The sequence below is a fragment of the Phasianus colchicus genome, chromosome 2 (assembly GCF_987193195.1).
Source record: "Phasianus colchicus chromosome 2, bPhaCol1.hap1.1, whole genome shotgun sequence".
NCBI classification, from domain to species: domain Eukaryota; kingdom Metazoa; phylum Chordata; class Aves; order Galliformes; family Phasianidae; genus Phasianus; species Phasianus colchicus.
In genome coordinates this window covers 17,943,121-17,963,754 of record NC_143437.1, presented here as the reverse complement: position 1 = coordinate 17,963,754, position 20,634 = coordinate 17,943,121, and the positions used below count along the sequence as shown (strand labels likewise).

Below are 20,634 nucleotides of genomic sequence, written 5' to 3'. Positions count from 1 at the left end.
CCAGTGAGCTCTAAGAAGACAGGAAAGGAGCCTGGAAGCAGAAGTATTACAGCACTTTGCACTTAAAAAACAACAGTGACAAGTAGATACACGACCACAGAAAACTAGCTTTCAGTACTATTCTGTTGTCAGAATACATCACACCCTACTGTTCAGTTCTATTAAACTGGCTAAAGTAGGTTCTTTGTAGCATAGGAAAAATGTAATAACATTTAAAACAATTCAATTTCATGATTTGTGGAATGGATGAACAGTCTGTATTTGCTAGGGCAGCTTGTTCCGTCCATTCTTATTTCAAGGAGCTTTGCTTTTGGTCACATGAAGAAAACTCCTTCCGGAGTTTTAAGTTTTCTTGCTCTGTAAAAAACAGAGAAACTGAGGCCACACCACATCTTTCTTGCTGTTGGGTCCAACCTATGCTTGCGGTTTATCTGCGAGAAAAATCATTCTGCAAGAGTTATTTCACCAAACCTGAGGACACTTACAACACCAAGCTGGTTGTAATCACTCAGTTTAAATTGTTTTGTTTGTGGTGGCTGGGTTTGGGGTTGTCTTTGGCAGGGAAGCTTACATCGTGCCCTGCCTCACACAGCCTGGAATCACCTCCCCCTCCACAGCAGGTTACTCCAGCGGACTTGAGAGAACTCTGAAGAAACCCTTCCGTAAGCTTCACTTTGTCACTGAATCCTTCTTGCTGAAGTAGCATATTTTATCACGTAAATGCTGCTTTATTTCCCGCTTATACAACTGCACTCGCTGACGTGCTGATAAGCTATCCAGGTCGACCCGCTGCTCACAGACGATAACTGAACTTCGGCGCGCACCTTCCGCCAGCATTTCCCGCCAGAAAAAACGGCTATGGAGAAACTGCAGGGCGGCACTGAGCGGAGCTGCGCGAGATCCTAGAAGCAAGAGGCAAGGCGCGGCCTGCCGTTCTCTGCCTCTGACCTACACGGCTCCAGCTGCTCGGAGCCGCGGGTGCCGGCGAGGAGGCAGCAGAAAGCGGTGCTGTGCTGCAAGGCCCGGCGCGTGGGGGGGGCGCGCGGCGCCCGGCTTTTTGAGGCACAGGAGGCATCGGCAGGGCTGGAACTGATAGGTGGCTCCATAGCTCAGTGGTTAGAGCACTGGTCTTGTAAACCAGGGGTCGCGAGTTCGATCCTCGCTGGGGCCTGTTAAACTTTTTTTCTTTTTTAGTAAACTTTCTCTTTCCAATCGAATAGTTCTGTTCCGAACCCGCCTCTCCACTCCACTGGGAAAAAACACGCACGGCCGCGTTGAGAATGCGTCGCCGTCCCCGCCCGGCTCCCACGCAGCTCGGCCCGAGGGCTGGCTGCTAGCAGCCCGCGCTGCAGCTCAGCTCGCAGCCGGCCTCGTGGCAGGGCTGCAGCCAGCAGGTGGCAGCAGCACGAAGCCCAACGCGGGAAGCAGCGCCGGCTGAAGCCCGAACTGCAAAATGGTGCCACGCGCTGCGGCTCCAACGTCGCCCGAGGGGAAGGCGGTACGGGCACAGCCTCGGCAGCGCCGCGGCCCGGTTCCACCAGTCAATACGTCGCTCTGGGGGAAAAAATGGCGGTTTGTTACAGCCCACAGCCACCGAGAGCACAGCGGCCCCAGGCGCGCTGACCCCACGGTGCTCCTAACACTGCCAGCCAGTAAAATATTGTTAAATGCAGTTAAGGTTTAATAGTTAAGGTTTAATGCCATTAAGGTTTAATAGAACACGTAGAGACTGCTAACACTGACAGAAAGAGGGGAGAGCAACATTGAGCAACCAAAGGAAAGAATCGATTCAGAACGTTTGTTCCACCACCTTTTATATAACTTGCTTGAGGGATGGCCGCGAGGTTCAAAAGCTGCTGCTTCATCTTCTCTCCTTCCTCCTCCTTCCCAGTTTTCCCTTAGCTTGTGCAGCTTTCTTTGGGGGAAGCTTCTTGGCTCCAGTTAGCTGGGAGCTCTTCCTTTTCGGCAAAGATGGTGCCGGTGTTGTTCTGGGGACCCTCGCAACCTTCTGCTGTTTCTGCTTTGGCTTGTGGTGTTCAGCACCAGCCTTGGTTTTCAGTGTCTTTTTATTGGACTGAGCTGGTTTCACTGTCGATGCCTTTATCTTGGATGATGCCACCTTTTTGGATTTCTTAGAAGGAGCTGTTGGGGTAGCTCCAGGGGGGATGGAAGATCTTTTTGGAGGGTTGGTTGGTGAAGGTTCATTAAGGAACTCAAGGACAGTTTCTGAGAAGAGTAATTGAGATGTTTCGTTATCCCTGCTTTAAGGCAGAAGGCTAATTTAGAAAAATACTGATACAAATTCTTATTAGAAGTGCAGCTTAGAAAAGTATCTGGCATTCTAAAAAGAATAAACAGACTGCAAAAACATCTATCAAAAGATTCTTGGGTTTCTTGGAAATAAAGTCTGTTTAATCTTAGAAATTATGAATGTCTATTTAGGAAAATAAGTCCTGAAGGAATGTAAGAAAGCCTTGCACGCTTCTCTCTGGCCAATTTAAGAGTACGAATTTTTCACATTACACCAGTATCTAGAAATCCCAGATAAGGCAGTTTCAGCTTGCTAAATGTTGTTTCTACTTAATAACACAATGTAACCTCCGCTCTGGTCTGATAGGACTTAGGACAGAAAAAAAAATATAAGAAAGGAAAGATGACTCCCCTAGATTCACAGGGGAAGAATGATGTTATTTGACCCAAGGAGCTTTCCATGAAGCAAGGACAGGCACTCAATTTCCCAGACCAAATCCAATGCCTAGGCAGAGCCATCAACTCCCCTGTGATACCTGTGAGCATTGTTGCTTCACAACATTTAGGAAAATTCAAATACCAAGGTCTATCAGTCAGAAGCACACAGAACACACGATTACCTGACTTCAAGATAGGTCCTGCTCAGCACTTTGGCTTTTAACTTCACTAGCTACAATCATATACATGTAAGACTGTTGACAGCTTTGTTTCTTGATAAAATTAAAGCCCAACTTACTTGCACGTGGAACAAATGCTATCCGTTTGCTCTTTATTTTCACTGTTACAGGCTTGTATTTACATTTCCCTGGTGGAGCTCGCCTTGAAAAAAAAAACAAACAGAAAGATGCACAGATACCTGAGAAACTGTCCAGAAGTTTATAAGATCACCTAGTCCCAGCCCCCTGCCATGAGCAGGGCTGCTGATCACTAATGACAGAGCTCTTTTCGCCCACTGACAGTAAAGCATAAGGAGCTCCAGTCAGCCCCACAGAATTTGGTGTGACACTCAAAGGGTGCTGCCTTGGACATAACCGAAGGGATTACATAGAGCAACAGACCTACATTTGCCTATGTTTTCTGACCTCCACCAAGAGCAGGGCTGAATGACAAATAAGAACATGCTCTTCCAATTTGGCATGCTTTTAAGCACAAAGCACAGCAGAGCATGACCTCAGACACAGCATTTTCTTGTGATCAGCATTCTCCTTCAGACATGGGCAACAGCCAAGTGCTTTCCCCACACCACTTCAATTAAAAAGAAAAAAAAGACAAGCTACTAGGGCAGGCTTGGTGGTGGCTTTTGTTACTCCCTCCTCCCCAACTTTTAAAGCACCTTCTAACACCTCTTCCCCCTCTGCTCTTGACTGAGGAGTTTGGTGCCATTCCAGGTAGAAGCATGCCAGCCATGTGGGGTAGAAATAGAATCCTATAATCCTATAAGTAGTATGACATCACGAAGAATGGGAAGAAAATCTCCACTGAGAGTATGGTCAGAAGGCTAGAGTGCAGCCCAGGATCTGGAGGTATCAGCACTCTACTCCAGGGCCAAGCTTTGCACACCCCAGGCAAACTTGCCAAGTGCTTAACCTGACAGACAAGGGCAAAGCTGAGCAGTTCTGCATCCAGGCTAAGGGAAGCCAGAAAATACAAGAACACATTCCAGAGATCCACCTAGAAACAATGGATATGAAGCTTCAAAAGTACTGGACAGAGCTGGCTTGTTCCCAGCAAGCCTTTCAGAGCAGTGAAAGCATCATGCTCCTGGCAGGGGGCTTGCTGCTCCCATGGAGCCATCCTAATGCAGTGCATTACTGCACAGCAATTCCTGGGCAAGAGGCCTCCTGGAGAGGCTCCTGCAGGGAAACAGAAGGCCACACTTCCCCTCTTACAGCAGGGAAAGGAGAGGACGACTTATCACAATCTTCATATTATAGGGAATGCAAGAAGAAATGAAGCATATTTGAAGTGGTCCATGTCTATAGTTGCTCACAGTATTATGCTTTTTTTATTTTAAACCAAAAGTTTGGAAAAAGTTTCATAAGTATACTCACAAGAACAGACTTCTGCAGAGATACTTACATAATATGGAAAAAACATTTTGCTCGGAAAACTCAGGTTCATACTCTGTTTGAACACTGCATGAACTGCCAGGTTTCACTTCTTTTTGTTAAGAGGAATTGTAGCTAAACCTTGGATTGCATTTTTATTTTTGTTTAATACTAAAACTCAAAGTACCTCACAAATATCTGCCATCACTTCCAGACTCTGTAAGTGCTAATACACATTTTTGGGATTTTTCCATTAGACAACTAATCCCTGCTGATTTCAGGGAGAACTGGGTGCTTAACCTGCAAGGGATGATCTTGCAACCTGTTTTCCCCTTTGCCACATCAGCTTTAATATTTCTCCAGATCATGTGGAGAGGAGGATTTTCACATGGAAAATTAAACAAGATTCAAAACTATCTGCCTTCCATGTTGTAGTTCTTAAGGGCACATGAAGTTGTAAGCTGATTTCCTTGCATAAAGTTAAGGACAGATATGACTGCAGTCCTGTGTCTGGTCAAGTGTCAAGTCAAAAAGAGCAGTGAGACATCAAAGAATCAGACTACCAGTACTTTTCAATTATGTAATAATCAGCAAAAGGTCACTGTTAAATGTTTTAGGGAATGTTCATAGCTGAGCTTGTTAAACTGCATCAGCCTCAACATGTAACATCACAGTTTACAAGAGCCTTGACCTCAGGAGAACGTTCCATCTGTTTTCGATTTAGATTGCTTTAGCAGCAGGAACAGTCAATACTGCTATGACCATGCAAGATAAAGTCCTTCATACACAGAAATTGGGTACTACGAGGGTATCTTTATTCCTCTCACAGATGAACCATGCCAGGCAGATTTGAGTTGAAGAAAACAAGCCCTAGTAAGATGCTTGGTAAGACAACTGATTTGCACCTTTAGTTTGCTAGTAAATGGAAATACATTCAACACTTCACAGCTTAGGTGAGGGTTGAATTTATGAGATGGGCCAAGAGACTTGACCATAACTATTTGCTTTTGTGTTGCCACATCAGCCTTTTACTGTGCTTTACTTTATGGCTTATCAATTCATTTTCTGACTTCCCTTTCATTATGGAAAGGAACATGATGTCAGTACAAAGTAAAATCAAAAAAGAAAAGTCTCCTTGCTGTTATCAAATCTATTTTCTTTAATTTACAAGACCTCTGGTTGGAGCGCAAAGTGTTCCCCTCTCATAACCCTGAAGAACATGCATTTAGATATCACTGTGTTATACTTTAAAGGCACAAACAAGGAGATTCGATTTTGATCCTCACTGTTTCAGATCTTAAAGTTATCAGAACTTGGTCCACTTTTGGGTACACACAAGTGAGGAACAAGTTCACTGAAACCAAAAAGTTGCACCAGATGTACAGTGGGTCAACAGAAATCAAGGTCTGGAGGTAGAAGGTAGTGAGATTATGCTTTAGAAGTACTTTGAATTCTGTTTCCATGATAGTTAAAGAATGTGTGGTGATTACAGAAGAATTTGACATTAAAAACATCTTTAGATACTAACCTTGCAGGATCAACAAATTTGTAAAGAGATCCATGTGGTGCATAGGCACTGGGATAAGAAGTGGACATAAAATACAGCTCACCTAAATGGAAGTGAAGAAAAGCAGTTTCAGATTCAAGTGTCCAAACTGAAATCCAGTTCCATTTTCCTGTTTTCTGTCTCTTCACATGGTTAACAAGGTCAGAAAGAAAACCCCTTTGGTCACTCTCACAGCCGTGTCTTACTCCACCCTGCCCTATTGTCGGCTGACTTCTGGGGACAACAAGCAATCTCCTGGTTGCAGCAGAGTTTCACACAAGAAGAGCATCCCTCACCAAACACAGAGCATATAGCAGGGCTTTCATGAAGATGACCCTCCACATGGTTACTTTCTTATGTATAAAAACATTATTTTTAAAATTGTTTTTTACCAAAGTAGTGTCCAGACACTAGAAATTAGAGAGGAAAACTACAGAAATACCTAGCCATCTCTCAGAGGTACAAAAAAAAAAAAGCATGCAAGGATCTAAACTGGCTATCCACGCAAGGCAGAAGCTTCTTATTACTGTACGGCTGCCAAGGAGAGCAACTGCTCTTGATATCTTTCCTTCAGCACCCACTAAAATAATATTCAGGCAAAATATAGCAATTTGTAAAAGAAAAAAATTGTAGCATTTCAAGTTACAGCACCATATTAGTTTCTAAAGAGCAACAAATAGAAGAGACATTTAACATCCACTCACCTCACACATAGTTAGAACAACTAAAAAATCTGACAAAACACAGACAAATGGCCTAAAATCTTTTTCTGACAAGCAAAGCTCTTTTCTGCTAAATCATGAAATCTCTCTAAAGCATATCTGAGTTCTCCCATAGATTTGCTCTCGCTTTTTACATTGCATAGACCTTTGTCAGGAGACTATGCAGAAGTAAACAAAGTATGCATTTCATCTCTGTGAAAGTCTAGTCACCACAACCACAATAACTCTATGCACTGAGACATTTCCACTGAACTTTAAAAACTAGCATCTGTTCTCATTGCCAGTAAAATGTTGGTCTATAATCCAAGTGTGAAGTGCTATTGCTTTGAATAGATGGAGGAATTTAAACTAATGAAGAGGAAGAGATTCAGATAAACTATAAGAACTCAAGCAAGAATGAGTCATGGAATCACAGGGGTTGAAAGGGATTTCAAGAGATAGAGTCCAATTCTCTGCCAAAGCAGGTACCCTACAACAGGTGACACAACCAGGTGTCCAGCAGGGTCTTGAATATTGCCATAGAAGGAGACTCCACAACCTGAGCAGCCCATTCCAGTGCTCCATAATCCTTACCATAAGGATGTTCTCCCACATGTTAGTACAGAAGTTTTAGGCCATTACTCTTTCTCCTATCACTACGTATCATGGAGAAGAGCCTGGCCTCATCTAGGAAACTATTAGAAACAAAGAGCTCCCAGCTCCCATTAGACATTTATAAACATTTATCAGATCCCCCTCTCAGTCTTCTTTTCCCCAGCCTAAACAGACCGCATTCACTCAGCCTTTCCTCATAGAGGAGAAACTCCAGGCCCTTTATCATCTTTGTGGCCCTCTACTGGACTCCTCTAGGAGATCCCTGTCATTTTTTAACTGGGGAGCACGGAACTGGACACTACATTCTAAATGAGTTGTTACAATGAAGGAACAAACTATCTTGATGCAGCCTTTTCATTAATAAAATAACAAAAAAAGGTGTCAAAATCAACAACAGTTCAAACTCTGTAGGGAACTTGGAGTATTCTAAGTGAAGTTCACTTGAGGATCAGATTCCTGAGCTTTGTGAAGCCAGCCTGCAACAGCCTCACATGGCACAAGACACCTCTGAACCCCCTCCCTGCCACACTGAAATTGCTACAAACCTGTCATGTAGTGCTTACTCTTTAGCAACATTTGTGAGAAGCAGCATAAGTTCAGTGTTTGCCCAGAAGTACAAAACAGACAGTACCATTTCCAATACAGGTAGGACTGGCAAGATACTCTACCTGCTTCATCCTCAGCAAATGAAATGATGAATTTACTGTAAGATCTGATCATCCCAGGGAAAGCACAAGCTTTTGTGCTACCAATACAGATATCTTGCTTCTTCCACCTATTTGTCTTCTCATCTTCCCGTAAAGCCATAAGTCGACTAGATAAAAAAATAAAACTTTTATATTTTGGTTATCAAGATTTGTTCCTGCCAAAATCATGCATTACTGACATTGAAGTGCCAGTTAAGACCCCAACTGTTGACTAGTTTTGATCATCTCTTTCAGAAAAAAAAAGCCTGAACAAAAGCAAACTCATCTTAAGGACCTAACTTGGAAGAAGTTTAGACTCTGACCAAAATATTGTTACAATGGTTACAGCCCTTAAATCTAATAAACAAGCATACTGGGTTCTCATTTACTCCAGCTCAAAACATCTCAGGATGCTCTGCTATTGTTAAGATGTGTATGTACGCAGAACAGGATGCAGAGAAAATGACTCATCTCACCCATTCATGAAATCACCAAAGATATAGAGGCCATTCAGGTTGGGCGATTCACATCCTCTGTATACATAACCTCCGGTGACAGACTTCCCCACATTGCGGCCATAAGCAAATATTGGAAGAATATCATCTGTCAAACACAGAAACATGAAAACAGAAAGCTTATATCCAGAGAGAATCAAAAAGCAGTTGTGCGCATCAGTGTTACTGAACAAAGTGATGTGAAGGAATGGAAGAGTTGAATAAATGGCATAGTTAAACTTCAGTGGGGTTCAGTCATTTACTACAGGACAGAACCAATCCAGGGGCTTTAGAGAACTCTCTGCAGAAAGGTAGCAACCTGCAGGCAGCAGTATCTTACAGATCTGTCACTGCACCACCCAGCAGATTGCCTTTACGAGTTCCTGTACTTCAACAGAAGAGGATAGAATCAAACAACTGCAAGTCAGCTCAGCATCTTCATAGCCTTGCTGCCATTCTCAGAACAGAACATGCATGAATACATAACCTACAAACAATCTGTCGTAAGATTTCTGAAGATAAATGCTTTGTTTCTGGCAACATTAATACTGAATTCAACACTTCTTGAAGCCCAGAGTCAGATCCTACAAAATTATGCAGTCTGGGGGAAAAAGTGAAGACAGGACTATACTTCATCTTTCATCTTAATGAGGATACAGATCACAAATGTAGCTCACTAAAAATTAAAGGCAAAATCTAACATAGGTGTGTTGTCAATTAAGGCTTTGGCCATTGTTAAAAAAAGTTAAATTTTTTTGTTTACTTGGTTTATTTTAAAAAGAACCATGAGTACAAGCATAGGAGAGATGTTGATGACAAATACTCTTATACTTGCAAATGCAAGTTTGCTCATGCAAATGTTTCAGAAACATCCACACCAGCTTGAGACCAGATGTTTTCCTTCAAGAAAAGAAGAACATTATATGACATAATATCCAGTCCTACTACCACGCTCTGCAAAGACCACCATTATCCACTCTTTGTTGAAGAAAACTAAGAGCCAAGTTTGTCTGGTCACACCCACATATGCAGAGCACAGTATGTGTTCTGCTGCTGCACTCTACTCACTGGGATATACTGGCTCTCCTGCAAGATGTGTTTCATGGTCCCACCATCAGCCTGGTTGCTCTGCCTTTTCCATAGCCATGGCTCAGAGCTTCTGAAGAAAGCTCCAAAGGAAACAGAGCATCAGTTTTGTATGTAAACCCAATCTGTTGGGTTCCCCAGGAAAGCAGTCTGGAAAAGCCACAGGCTTTGACCTTAAGTTCCACCTTCAGTGCAGGACAAGGAATTCCCTCCCTGAAGGTAGTCAGCATTTCATATCAACACAAGGGCTGGGGAGAAGAGATATCTGCTTTAAAGTAAATAATCTCCATTTAACACACAACTGGATTATTCAGCTACATGGAGAAGTAATACTATAGCCAACTAAATACAAGTAGTATAAAAATAAAGTAAGCTTCTACGAGAAGCTTCTTCCTTACCCAAGGAGGAATTACGGCAAAGCTTTGTGTCATAGCATTCAAATCCCTCTTTTGCTCTCCAGCCATAGTTTCCTCCTTTAACAATTATGTCGACTTCTTCAAACCTGTTCTGTCCAACGTCCCCACAGAATATCCTCCCTCTTCCCTTTTTTGTGACAGGATCCCCCCGGTCAACCGCACAGCGCCACATATTCCTGACCCCATAAGCATAAACCTCGGGGCGAGCCTTGAGATCAGACACAAAAGGGTTATCGGGAGGGATGCGATAAGGCTTGCCATCAGGACTTCTTCCATCCACATCAATCCTCAAGACTTTCCCCAGCAAAACACTCCTAAAGAGAGCAAGATAAAGACAGATTTACAAGCATGAGTGTGAGAAACAAGTGAAGACATGGACAGCTCCCTCCCTCCTCCCCCAAGGAAAAATTATTTGTTCAAAAGTAGTAAAACAGCTGGTATGTTTTGCAACTAAATCACAGAAAACTCTTCCACTCTTCTCAGTGAATCAGGTCCCTCCACTTCCAAAACACAAAATTCTAACTAAGTTTTGAAAACATGAACAAGCACTTCCCAGAAGCACTATTACTTTACTCTTCCACACTGTCATTTCTAAGCCCTGTGACTCGGTAGACGAGCTCAATGTTTTTGCCTGCGCTCTTACTCACTTGTTCTGAGCATTCCCAAATTGCCCAAAAGGGTCTCCAGCTTTCCCTCCATCCCCTATGAAGAGATACAGATAGCCATCCACTCCAAAGAGCAGTTGCCCACCATTATGATTTGCAGCTGGTTCTTCAAGTTCCAAAAGATTCCTAAAAGAAAACAAAATAAATGAAATCCAGATGTAGTTACTGGAAGGAACCATTCAAGGCAGGCCACAGAAGTAGTGCATCCCTACTATAGAAGAAAGCAAAATTTCCTAGTGGTGCAGACACCTCAGATACAGTGCAAGGGCTGAGCTACACCCCAGTTCCTGTGAGCCTGCAGTTTAGAGATGGATGCATGCCTTGTAGCAGGGCACTTTATGAACAATGATAACCACAAGCCATGCAGCACACTCCTGCTCCATGTACTACAGCTTTAACCTGCACTGCCTTAATACCTCTAGCACTAGCTGCAGTGCTCACCCAGCACCATAGACAGAGCAGTGTCACAGCTCACTTGCTAACATAAGCACAAATACACAGTCCATTAATCTAGAGAAGAGTTGTTGCCCTGTGAACTCTGATTGTGGAAGCTGGGTTCTGCTTTCTTATATGAAAAGGAGGCGGTTCTGAAGGCTTCAGCACCATCTTTGGAGTCTCATATGGTGACTGCAAAACTTGAAAGAAAGCGAGTCTGCTATTAACAAGTTCTTCTCTATCACTGAGAATTAGCTTTGGCATGGGGTGGGGAAACATCAGATCAAATGAATGTACAGTACTGTACTGAAACATCCCTGTTCTCCCAGAGCACAAAAAACTACCAAGGAAAGTTGTGCTTTAGAAGCTTCAAGGCTTGAAGTTATTACTGCTCTTTAAAAAGGTAAGAGTACAGGAAGACAGAAAGAAAAGATGATTCAAAAGTCTGGATCCTGGGTTGTTTTCATGTCTTTTTAGTTTACTGTGCAGACTTCAGCCAACTTCCCCAGTAGCTTTTCAACAGACCCACTCAACATGGGAACAGTGCAGGTTCTGCAAAGGGGAGAGACAGGAACAGAGAAAATTATTTCTTACCATGGCATACAGTAGCATTCAACAAACTTTACCTTTCTGAGAGTGGATCTGCTTTGTTGGCATCAGAGGCCAAAACCTTCAATTCACTGATTCTGATTTTTTCCACTTGCTTCTTATCCATATAAGAGTAATAGATGTAAAATTTCCCATTGTTCTTGTAATTGGGGTGGAAAGCCATCCCCAAAAAGCCTCTCTCATCCCCTATCCACGGTGTTGCCAGCACAATACTCTTAATATCCAGAAATGGCTCCTCCAGCCGGCTGCCATCAGGTAGGTAGACCCAGATGACCCCCACCTGCTCAGCTACAAACATACGGTGGGTGTGGTCATTGGCATGCAGCATGAGGACTGGGTTCCTCAGGCCATTGGCAACCTCAGTAAGGCAGAGCTGGAGGCAGCCTCTGCGATCCTCTGCCACTGAGCCCAGGTTGCGGTTGAGGGCTGTGTTCCTCAGCACATTGGGGAAGCAGTAGTCCTCGTCATGCAGGCGAAGGAGGTTGCAGAAGTGAGTCTTATTGGTCTCACAGCATTCTTGAATGTGCTTATCACTAGTGAGCAAGCTGATGGCAGAGTGGCAATTGAAATGAAATTCAGAACAATAGTCAAAACAAAGTCCTGGAAGGTTTCTGAGAGGCGTCCTTGGGTTTTCAGCATCGTAGAGATGTGCAGCATATGGAGAACATTCCTAAAAAGTAAAAGAATGCAGCTGTGCACACATCCAGGAAAAGCCAAGGCTCCTCTTTGTAGAAGCAAAGTAGTTAAATGAAAAATTAATAAGGTAGAGAGCACAATGAGTCATCCTTGGAGTAGTAGAAAGTCACTCAATATACAGCTAAAAGGAACTTGGAGCTCAGTAGCAGTTTCCTTCAGCAAAGCACTACCTGCTACACCTAAATCACTCCCAAAAGGACATCTATTTATGCTGTGAAAAGCTCCATTGCTAGAGGCTTCTATGGATTTAGGAGACTTTTCTATCAATCTACTCTGACCTCTGCTATTAGAAATCTCCCTTTGTTTCCTCTGCTAGATTTTAAGCTAGGCATTTTATTCTGTCTGTTAAAAGCAGGTTATGTTTGTTACCTTGCTATAGGGATCTTTTGCACTACAGAGAACATTAGCCTTCATACTGGAGACCTCCCTGAGTCAGCAGTCCCAAATTTGGACATATCCTTTCAGTCAACCAGCATAACTGCCTCTTGCAGATATGTTTAAGATTTTACTTCATTAAGCCACTTAACACATGATTAGACCTAGGATTAGGTAGGAAAAAAACAAAGCAGATACAGGTTTACCTGCACCTTTAGCACTGTGTGCTGCTCTGCTCTCCAACAAGCAAAAAGTCACAAGGAAAGAGGCACAGAACAGCCCAGTAAGCTGTCAGTGAGCAGTTTGGAACAGATGTGCAGGAGCAGGATGACAGCATGACAAAGATCTGTAAAAGTCATGTGACATTGAAATGATGAATGAGGATTGCTTGTTCATCCTCTATCCCAGAAGAAAAATGAGGTAGCATCAGATAAGTTTAGCAGGAGACAAGTTAGAAAAGGAAGCAAAATACTTTATTTGCCAGAGAAAAATTGCAGTTACTAGAGATGTACACTGGCTCACAGGGAGACTGGATGACCAAATGGAAGAGAAAACCACCGATGACTGAGTGCCAAGAAAATCACATGTAATTTTAGAAGTGCCTGAGCTGAAAACAACTGGAAGCTCAGAGCACATTCTGTGCATTCACCCTCCTGTTACATGCTCCTCAAGCAGCTTTTGGCTACTTTTGGACAGGACACTGGGCTGAATTAGTCTGATGCTGCACAACTTCAATTACATTCTCACGTGCATAAAAGCCAACTGCAGTTGAGATTTAGAACTATTCTGAGAAAATAAATCTCATCCTATGCAATTCACACAGCTACTCTTGGCTCCACGTACCTACCATTGACTCTATGTGCAATCTTCAGCAAAAAAATAACTGCAGGAAATGTTTTTAAATATTGTGCCTCTGGAACTCCCTTCATCTGTCATTAGATATTAGCATGTGCAGTACTAAAAAAAAAATCAAGTAGTAGGTTTGAATTTGTTACTATATCCAAATTCATCACCTTGCAAAAAAATTGCGGTCAGAACTTCCATAAAACATTCCTATTAAAATCTCACCAATTTATATTAGTCAGTAAAAAATATAAATTTAAAATTTATATTTAATTTAATAGCAAAGGAGCTACAGACAGATTATTTTACTGGTTTTCATGCCAGCAGCCTAAAATAATCTGTCCAGAGATTTGATTGGTCAGATATGTTATAACTATAGAATCATTCAAGTAGGGAAGACCATTAAGTCCATCACATCAAACATCAGCCCATCTGCACCATGCCCACTAACCACGTCCCTTGGTTAGAGGTTCTTGAACACTGCCAGGGATGGTCACCACCTCCCTGAGCAGCCTGCGCCAGTGCTGAGATGAGATTTTTTGTAATACCCAACCTGTAGCTCCCCAGCACAACTTAAAGCCACTATCTCTCATTCTGTCAGTGTTAACCAGGAGGAAATGCTGACCCCCACCTCACCACAACCTCCTTTCAAGAGCTGTAGAGAGCAATAAGGTCTCCTGATCCTCCTCCTCTCCAGACTGAATAGCCCCAGTTCCCTCAGCTGCTCCACATAATGCTTGTATTCCAAACCCTACACCTGAAGGTAGCTACACAGACAAGCTCAAGAAAGGAGAATTACTACACTAGTATTTTTACTGCTACATTAAATAAGTCTGCTTAAACAAAATTCAACATCCCTTAGGTTCGGCAGAAACTCTAAGGATTAGATGGCCTTACAGTAGTTACTGAGTCTGCATTCATTTTGCTCAAGTGTGTATGAAACAATAGAATTAATCCAGCTACACTATAGAGCAGAATCAGCAGAAGCTGCTGAGATATTAATAACTCTTTGTATTTTCTAATAGCTTGCCCACAAAAAGACTGTGCATTTAGCAATAAAGCGAGGCCTGAAATTTAAAACTCCCTTAGAAGTATGATGATTATCTGTACTTCCTATCCCATGCAATGTTTTCCTATTCCATATTCATGGCTTTCAATCAGCTTTAAAAGGCTTATTTTGCCTTTGGTTTTTTTTGGTTTTGCTTTTTCCAGCCTCTCCTTCAGCAGCTTCCTGAGCAGAGAAACATCCCCTCAGCCAGCAGCCAAACAGCTGTTCTAGCACATGGAGCATCCAGGGAGATCTCACAGCCTTCAACTTGAACACCACCATCTTAAGAACATTACTGGCAGTTTTCAGAGTTTCATTTTCCATTTTTGGGCTAAATCCTCAAACTATACAGCTGAGTGTCAGACTCCAGAGCTACCACTACTTACAGCATGCTCAGCTAGCAGAACTACCGCAAAATGAAGCAGCTCTACCACCAAAGACAGAGGGCTTTATAGCCTGCTTGGAAACCTCGCCAAGTCAGTTATCAAGAGAAACAAACTAGGTTTAAAGCTACAGCAGGAAATCCGTGATCCTGAACACATCCTCTTTGAATCCTCTTTTGTCTGCAAAGAAATACAGTTCATTGCAGAGGTAAAATGCACTGTGGCACGGTGCCTGGGCTCTGCAGGACCACTGAGATTGCTGCAGCAACTACTAATTATTGTGATGCTGTGGAGGTGGTATAATAAAGACTACTTTCCATCCCTTTCAGATGAGATCAGTAACAATTTGATCCAGCAAAGTGACATCGCTTAACTGAAATTACTTCGTAGATCTTTGCTTTTCCATCATTCCAACAGCCAAATAACATTTGTTAAAAAAACTCAACATGATTGTGACAACACAAACAGGAACAAACTTTACAGCAACAGCAAGATGTAACAAACCCAAGTTCCTCCCCATCAAATAACGAGTAACTGAATTCTAGAAAAATAAAGAAAGCCATAACTTATTACTTTGAAAAGTATATGTATCAATTGAGGACTGCTGCTACAAAATATGTTTATAAGAAATCCAAATTGAAATTATGCCCTACAGAACGAACAACCTAAATCTGAAGAGGAAATAGCCACGTTTTTACAGTGTTTCTTTTCTACTTGGATCATGCAGAAAACATTTGTAACACCAACACCAGCCATCCTGCCAGTACCTGCAATGCACTGCTTGCTGGTTTACTGACTGTAAAGCGACCAACAGAACCCTGCTGTTACTCTACTCAGCCCTAATGCCGAGAGAGTTCTCATCCCCCATGCAGATGCCAGCACCTTGCCAGCATCCAAAAGGATGGTAATTTTAACTAGAATAGTTTTATGTTCTTAGTAAGAAGTGTGGCTTTTGGCTGCTTGGTGTTTTGGCATGCAGTAAGCACTGCTCTGCATGACTAAGAGCTGTTAAAAAGGAGCTCAGATCTGTTCTTTAATTAGGGGGACAGAGAAGGAGAGCTCAGGAAGAACAGAGCAGTGCCTATGGTCTTTGGTCACCACACAATGCCTGCTTCTGTGAGGCAGGTGGATATCATGCAGACAGCACCAATAGAAACACAGCAGCTGAAGACTCAGGATTTTGCTGCAGCTGCGTGAAACCACTTCCTAATAAACTGCTGTACTTCTAACCACCACAACATTTGAAGCATCCTCAGCAGGATCATAATCAAGATGTCTCCTTCTTGTGATCCAAGTATCTAAGTGCTTTGCCAGATAATTCTTGCATCATTTCAACGTGTAGAATTTATAATCCAGAACCTACTAACTGCAAGCAGAAAATATTCATCTATAACTCTCCTTTTGCTACAGGAAAACTAGCAGAGCAGCAGGATTCCCATCACCACCTGAATCGGGCAATGCTTTTATAAATCATTATTTTTATTGCTATCAAATGTCACTATATCTTGCCAAAGCACTTTGCTAAATGCATGCTGAAGATTTGATGCCATTACTGTCCACCTAACTCTCCCCTGTTCCTGCACCTCTTCTCCCAGCGGGACATGACAGACTATCAGAACTACAACTGACCCCAAGTAAGCCCAAAGCATAGGAAAAAGCTGCGGATTTTCCACCCTACCTGACAGAGAATATCTTTGATATATGTTCCACACAGCTTATGCCCCCGAGGATCAATATAATCCAGGATCTCATGGTATTTTGCTGCAATGCTATTGTCTCTCTCCTGGTCACAGCAGCCAAAGTTTTCATAGGCAGAGCAGAACTCCAGGTGAAAAGGAGGCTGGAAAGGTGGCCCATAATCCAGACACTGAGGATGCCCCAGGAGGCTGCCTATCCAGCAGAACAAGGAGAGACAAAGAAAGACATGTGGGCAAGAAAAGGAAGCTCTAGAGCTACTGCTTTTCCTTCCAGTGCCTGGCCACGCATTCACTTTCTTCAGTGTAGGCTTCCTGAGGTCAGATGTATGGAAATCTTGGATCTCTGGTTCATTCATTCTCTCTGCTTTATTAATTGCCAGCCACAGAGCTCAACACTCACTCTCTCAGGTTTGCTTACATTCCCGCTCCCTTTTTCTCTGAAGTTTACTATTTGGCTGGAGAGAAACCTTCCAGCCTGCCCCTTTGCTATTTCACACGTCACATGGCTGAACACTCCCCCCTGGATATTTCTCATGTCCCTAGGAGCACTCTCAAACCTAATCCCTACAGCTTAGTTAAATTAACTGAGAAATCATTCCCCAAGAAATATGAACATGGAAGTGTAACTTATGATTGTTATACACAGAATAGGATAACCTCTCCATTTGAGAAACAGAAGATGAACAGTTTCCAATTGCTATCACTTTGAGTCTGGTTTGAGACTGAACAGGGGTAAGCAATAATTTAGAACCAAACTGAGGAGGCAGTAGCTAACCATGTGTACAAGTCACTCCAGTACAAAAGCATCTTACAGAGGTACTACTCTTACCCACAAGCCTAGGTGGGAATTGACATGAAGAGATACTCAGAAAGAGTGAAGGAGAAAACACATCTAACATACCAGAACCTGAAATTGACTGTATTATGTGGCAACCGTGTACTTAAGCTGATTGATTTTAGTGATGCATCTTGAAAACAGTTTAACATCACATTAGATTTTTGTCCACTTTTCTCTCTTGTGAAAAAACATACAGCACTTCTCCCACTTGCCTGGTGAAGTACAGCATCAGCTGCACATGCGGGTGCACTGTGATTGCACACACTGCCCTCAGCCTGGCATTCTGAGGACAACACTTGCCTCACTCCTTCAGCATTGAGCTCTTTGTGTTAACTAATCTTGTCCACCAGTTTGAACATTTTCTGTTAGGAGAACTTAAACCTCCCCCTTCCTTTCCTAGAGACGTGCCATTTGCAGACAAAATAACCCAGAATATTTATATATGCAGAGAACTTCACTTCCAAGTTAATGCACAGCAGCAGAGACAACACACATCACTTCTTCCACAATGAGGTGAGAAAGACACAACAGTTTTAGTTGCATTTAGATAAGGACAGAACACGATATCCCACAGAGCCTACTGCTCGCTTTACCCAAACACTCCAAGCTGAAGAAAAGAAGATAGCTCACTGCAAACATACCATTTCACATCACTCAAATGCAACAAAGACAGGACCAAGTGGAACTTTCTGTTTACCATCACAGATATGATCAACTATGGAAAGCCCCAAAGGACTCCAAATTCAAAGTAATATAAAGCACACCAACACTGGTTCTGCAGGGACTAGTCCGAGGCTAGGGTATACACCTGCTTAGTGTTGACACCTGTGTAGTGCTGAAAACATGCCTACAGTGCCCCAAATGCAAATCCAAGTCTTGTGCAAGTCTCTGGCATCAGTCAGCTGCCCACAACACAGAACCTGGTGAGCAACAGGGGAGACACCAGAACATAGCAGGCCAACACTTTAAAAGCAGCTGCCATTTCATAATTTTGCTTTTCTTGACCTTTAATGAATATATTCTTGAAAAAGGAAAGCAGAAGCATCACATGAACAAAACAACGTGGAAGGTGAGGGAAGATCTGAAGTGAGAGTAGTGTTTTTGTGAAGCTGTCATATTCATTTTGAATATTAAAGATTCCAGAACAGGAGATGGAATATCAGAAGGACAACACACTGGGCACATGGACCAAGAGATTTGGATCCCCTTAGCAAGTTCCTTGCTTCAACATAAATGAGGCAAGGAAAGATATGCTATTTGATTCATGGAAACACCTCATGTATGCAGGATGAGGAGTTAATTCAGAAGAAAACCAAACCTTGACCACAGAATTCAGAGCCAAGGCAGAATATTCCAATGCACTAGGAGTCAACATATTCAAAGTACAATGCACAGGCTTGAAAACACAGTATGGTATTCAATAGCATGAACAGGAAATTCCACTCAGGACTTGAGATCAACAGGTTTGGTTTTTTTTTTTCCCAGGTGCAAGTCCTACATGTAAAGAAACTTGTGATTTCCCATAAGACATGAAAGTAATACTCAAGACTGTCATGCGAAAACTTGTACCATGCTCATCTTCCACTGCTGATGCAGCTCTGCAGTTCCCTCCTGTCACTAGAACATGATCCCTGCCAGAAATCTTGTTTCCAGAGAAGGTGACAGGAGAAAGCTGAGAGCACAGTGGATTAACAGATTTTTCAAAGACATCAACTCCTTGTTCTTACATTCTCCTTAATGCCACACAAATCTCTGCTGCTGTCCCACATTTTTTCCCCCTCTTTATTGAAAGGGTGTACACATTTCCCACAGGCAGCTAAGGGGACATAAGGGGAATGAGCATCTAGTTTTGTAATTCTTCTATGAGAAGTCACACGATATCAACTCATCTGCACACCAGCACAGAGATGAGGGAAAGTGGCATAGAAGACAAATACCAAACCACACCCAGCCCATCTCAGGGGAGTCATCTGCTCTACCAAAGGCCCAATTCTGAAGCCCAGAGGAGCACAGTGTCAGGCAGAAATCCAAATTAAGGACTCCAAGAAAGGGTCTGGTTGCCTCCCAGGGCTCTTCCAGGAAAGCCCCACTGTCCATGCACAAATCCCATCAAGATGGATCACTGCACACAGCTCTTTGGATCACCCTTTGGACCAAAGGGAGCTGCTTCCTGAAGGTGTGGGATACTTCAATAGAGGTAGACATTTTGAAACAATCAAAATTCAGCTTAAGACCCATAATAAAGCAGTAGATCATCACAAAACAAGGCAGCAACCTTCTTATGAAGACAGAAATGAAGCAGCAGTTATGGAAAGTAGTTTGCACTGTTCAAATACTCAGAGCACATCACAAGACCCAACACTAACTTAGACTAAACTCCCAGATAAACACCCATCTATTAAAAGCACAGCTGAACTTATCCATATAGTACTACACTGTTAAAGACATCTTTATTCATTCCCAGTGGTGGCTCAAGCCGGCCACCCAACTGAATTCTACAGAGCTGTCATTAAAACAGAAGTAGTACTTGGAAAGATTTTTGTTGTTGTTTTTAAAATGAACTGGAATACTAGTTTGTGACAACACATTAACATTTGCTTTCCAAACACAGCAACAGTGTGTATTTCAACTCACGGGCAGGACTGCAAAAGAAGTTCTAGCAAGCCTCTTTTCAGCTCGTAACATTTTCAGTAGTTCTGTGCTGTTTCTCTCTGAAACACTGCAACACCAGCCTTCCCATCACCACAATACAGCAGCAATCCTACCTTTAGCTCCCCCCCCCCCAACAATATGAAGGCATTCCTCGAACTGGACACAAAACATGAATACAGTGCATGGAAACTGACTTGGGGTATGTCAAAATGCCTCAGCTATGTGAACAGGTTGCAGTATACCTTCATGCCCTATATCAATATACAATGCAGAGTGAAGTACAGGCCTCTCAAATTTCCATGTATTTCAGGAAATCAGTCATGAACAGCAAGTTTATGCAACATTTGTAGTGAGAAACTTGCCTCATGCTGCATCACACACTGTTTCTAGGTTAAGGCATCCCACTTATGACTGCCACAACTAGCCCTGAATGAATTTTGAACCACATTCCAGCAGCCATTTAAATCAGCATCCATACAACTGAACATAAGGTCCACCCTACAGTATCAGAGAAATCCCGTACCATACTTACCAAGTAGTTCAAGGTATGC

General features: G+C 42.7%; 1 protein-coding gene and 1 non-coding gene across 2 annotated transcripts; one reads left to right on the top strand and one right to left on the bottom strand.

Annotated features, from left to right (window-relative positions):
* Nucleotides 1–1,098: 1,098 nt before the first annotated feature.
* TRNAT-UGU (transfer RNA threonine (anticodon UGU)) lies at nt 1,099–1,171 on the top strand. The gene has a single exon. It is a non-coding gene; the product is annotated as a tRNA-Thr (tRNA).
* A 487-nt stretch (nt 1,172–1,658) lies between these two features.
* HHIPL2 (HHIP like 2) lies at nt 1,659–20,605 on the bottom strand. Its single transcript, XM_090135018.1, is given in 9 exon segments — nt 1,659–2,226; nt 2,987–3,069; nt 5,827–5,908; nt 7,829–7,974; nt 8,323–8,449; nt 9,825–10,156; nt 10,490–10,633; nt 11,569–12,221; nt 16,575–20,605. Coding segments are annotated over 9 exon segments (2,322 nt in total). The 5' UTR covers nt 16,950–20,605; the 3' UTR covers nt 1,659–1,846.
* Between the last annotated feature and the right edge of the window lie 29 nt (nt 20,606–20,634).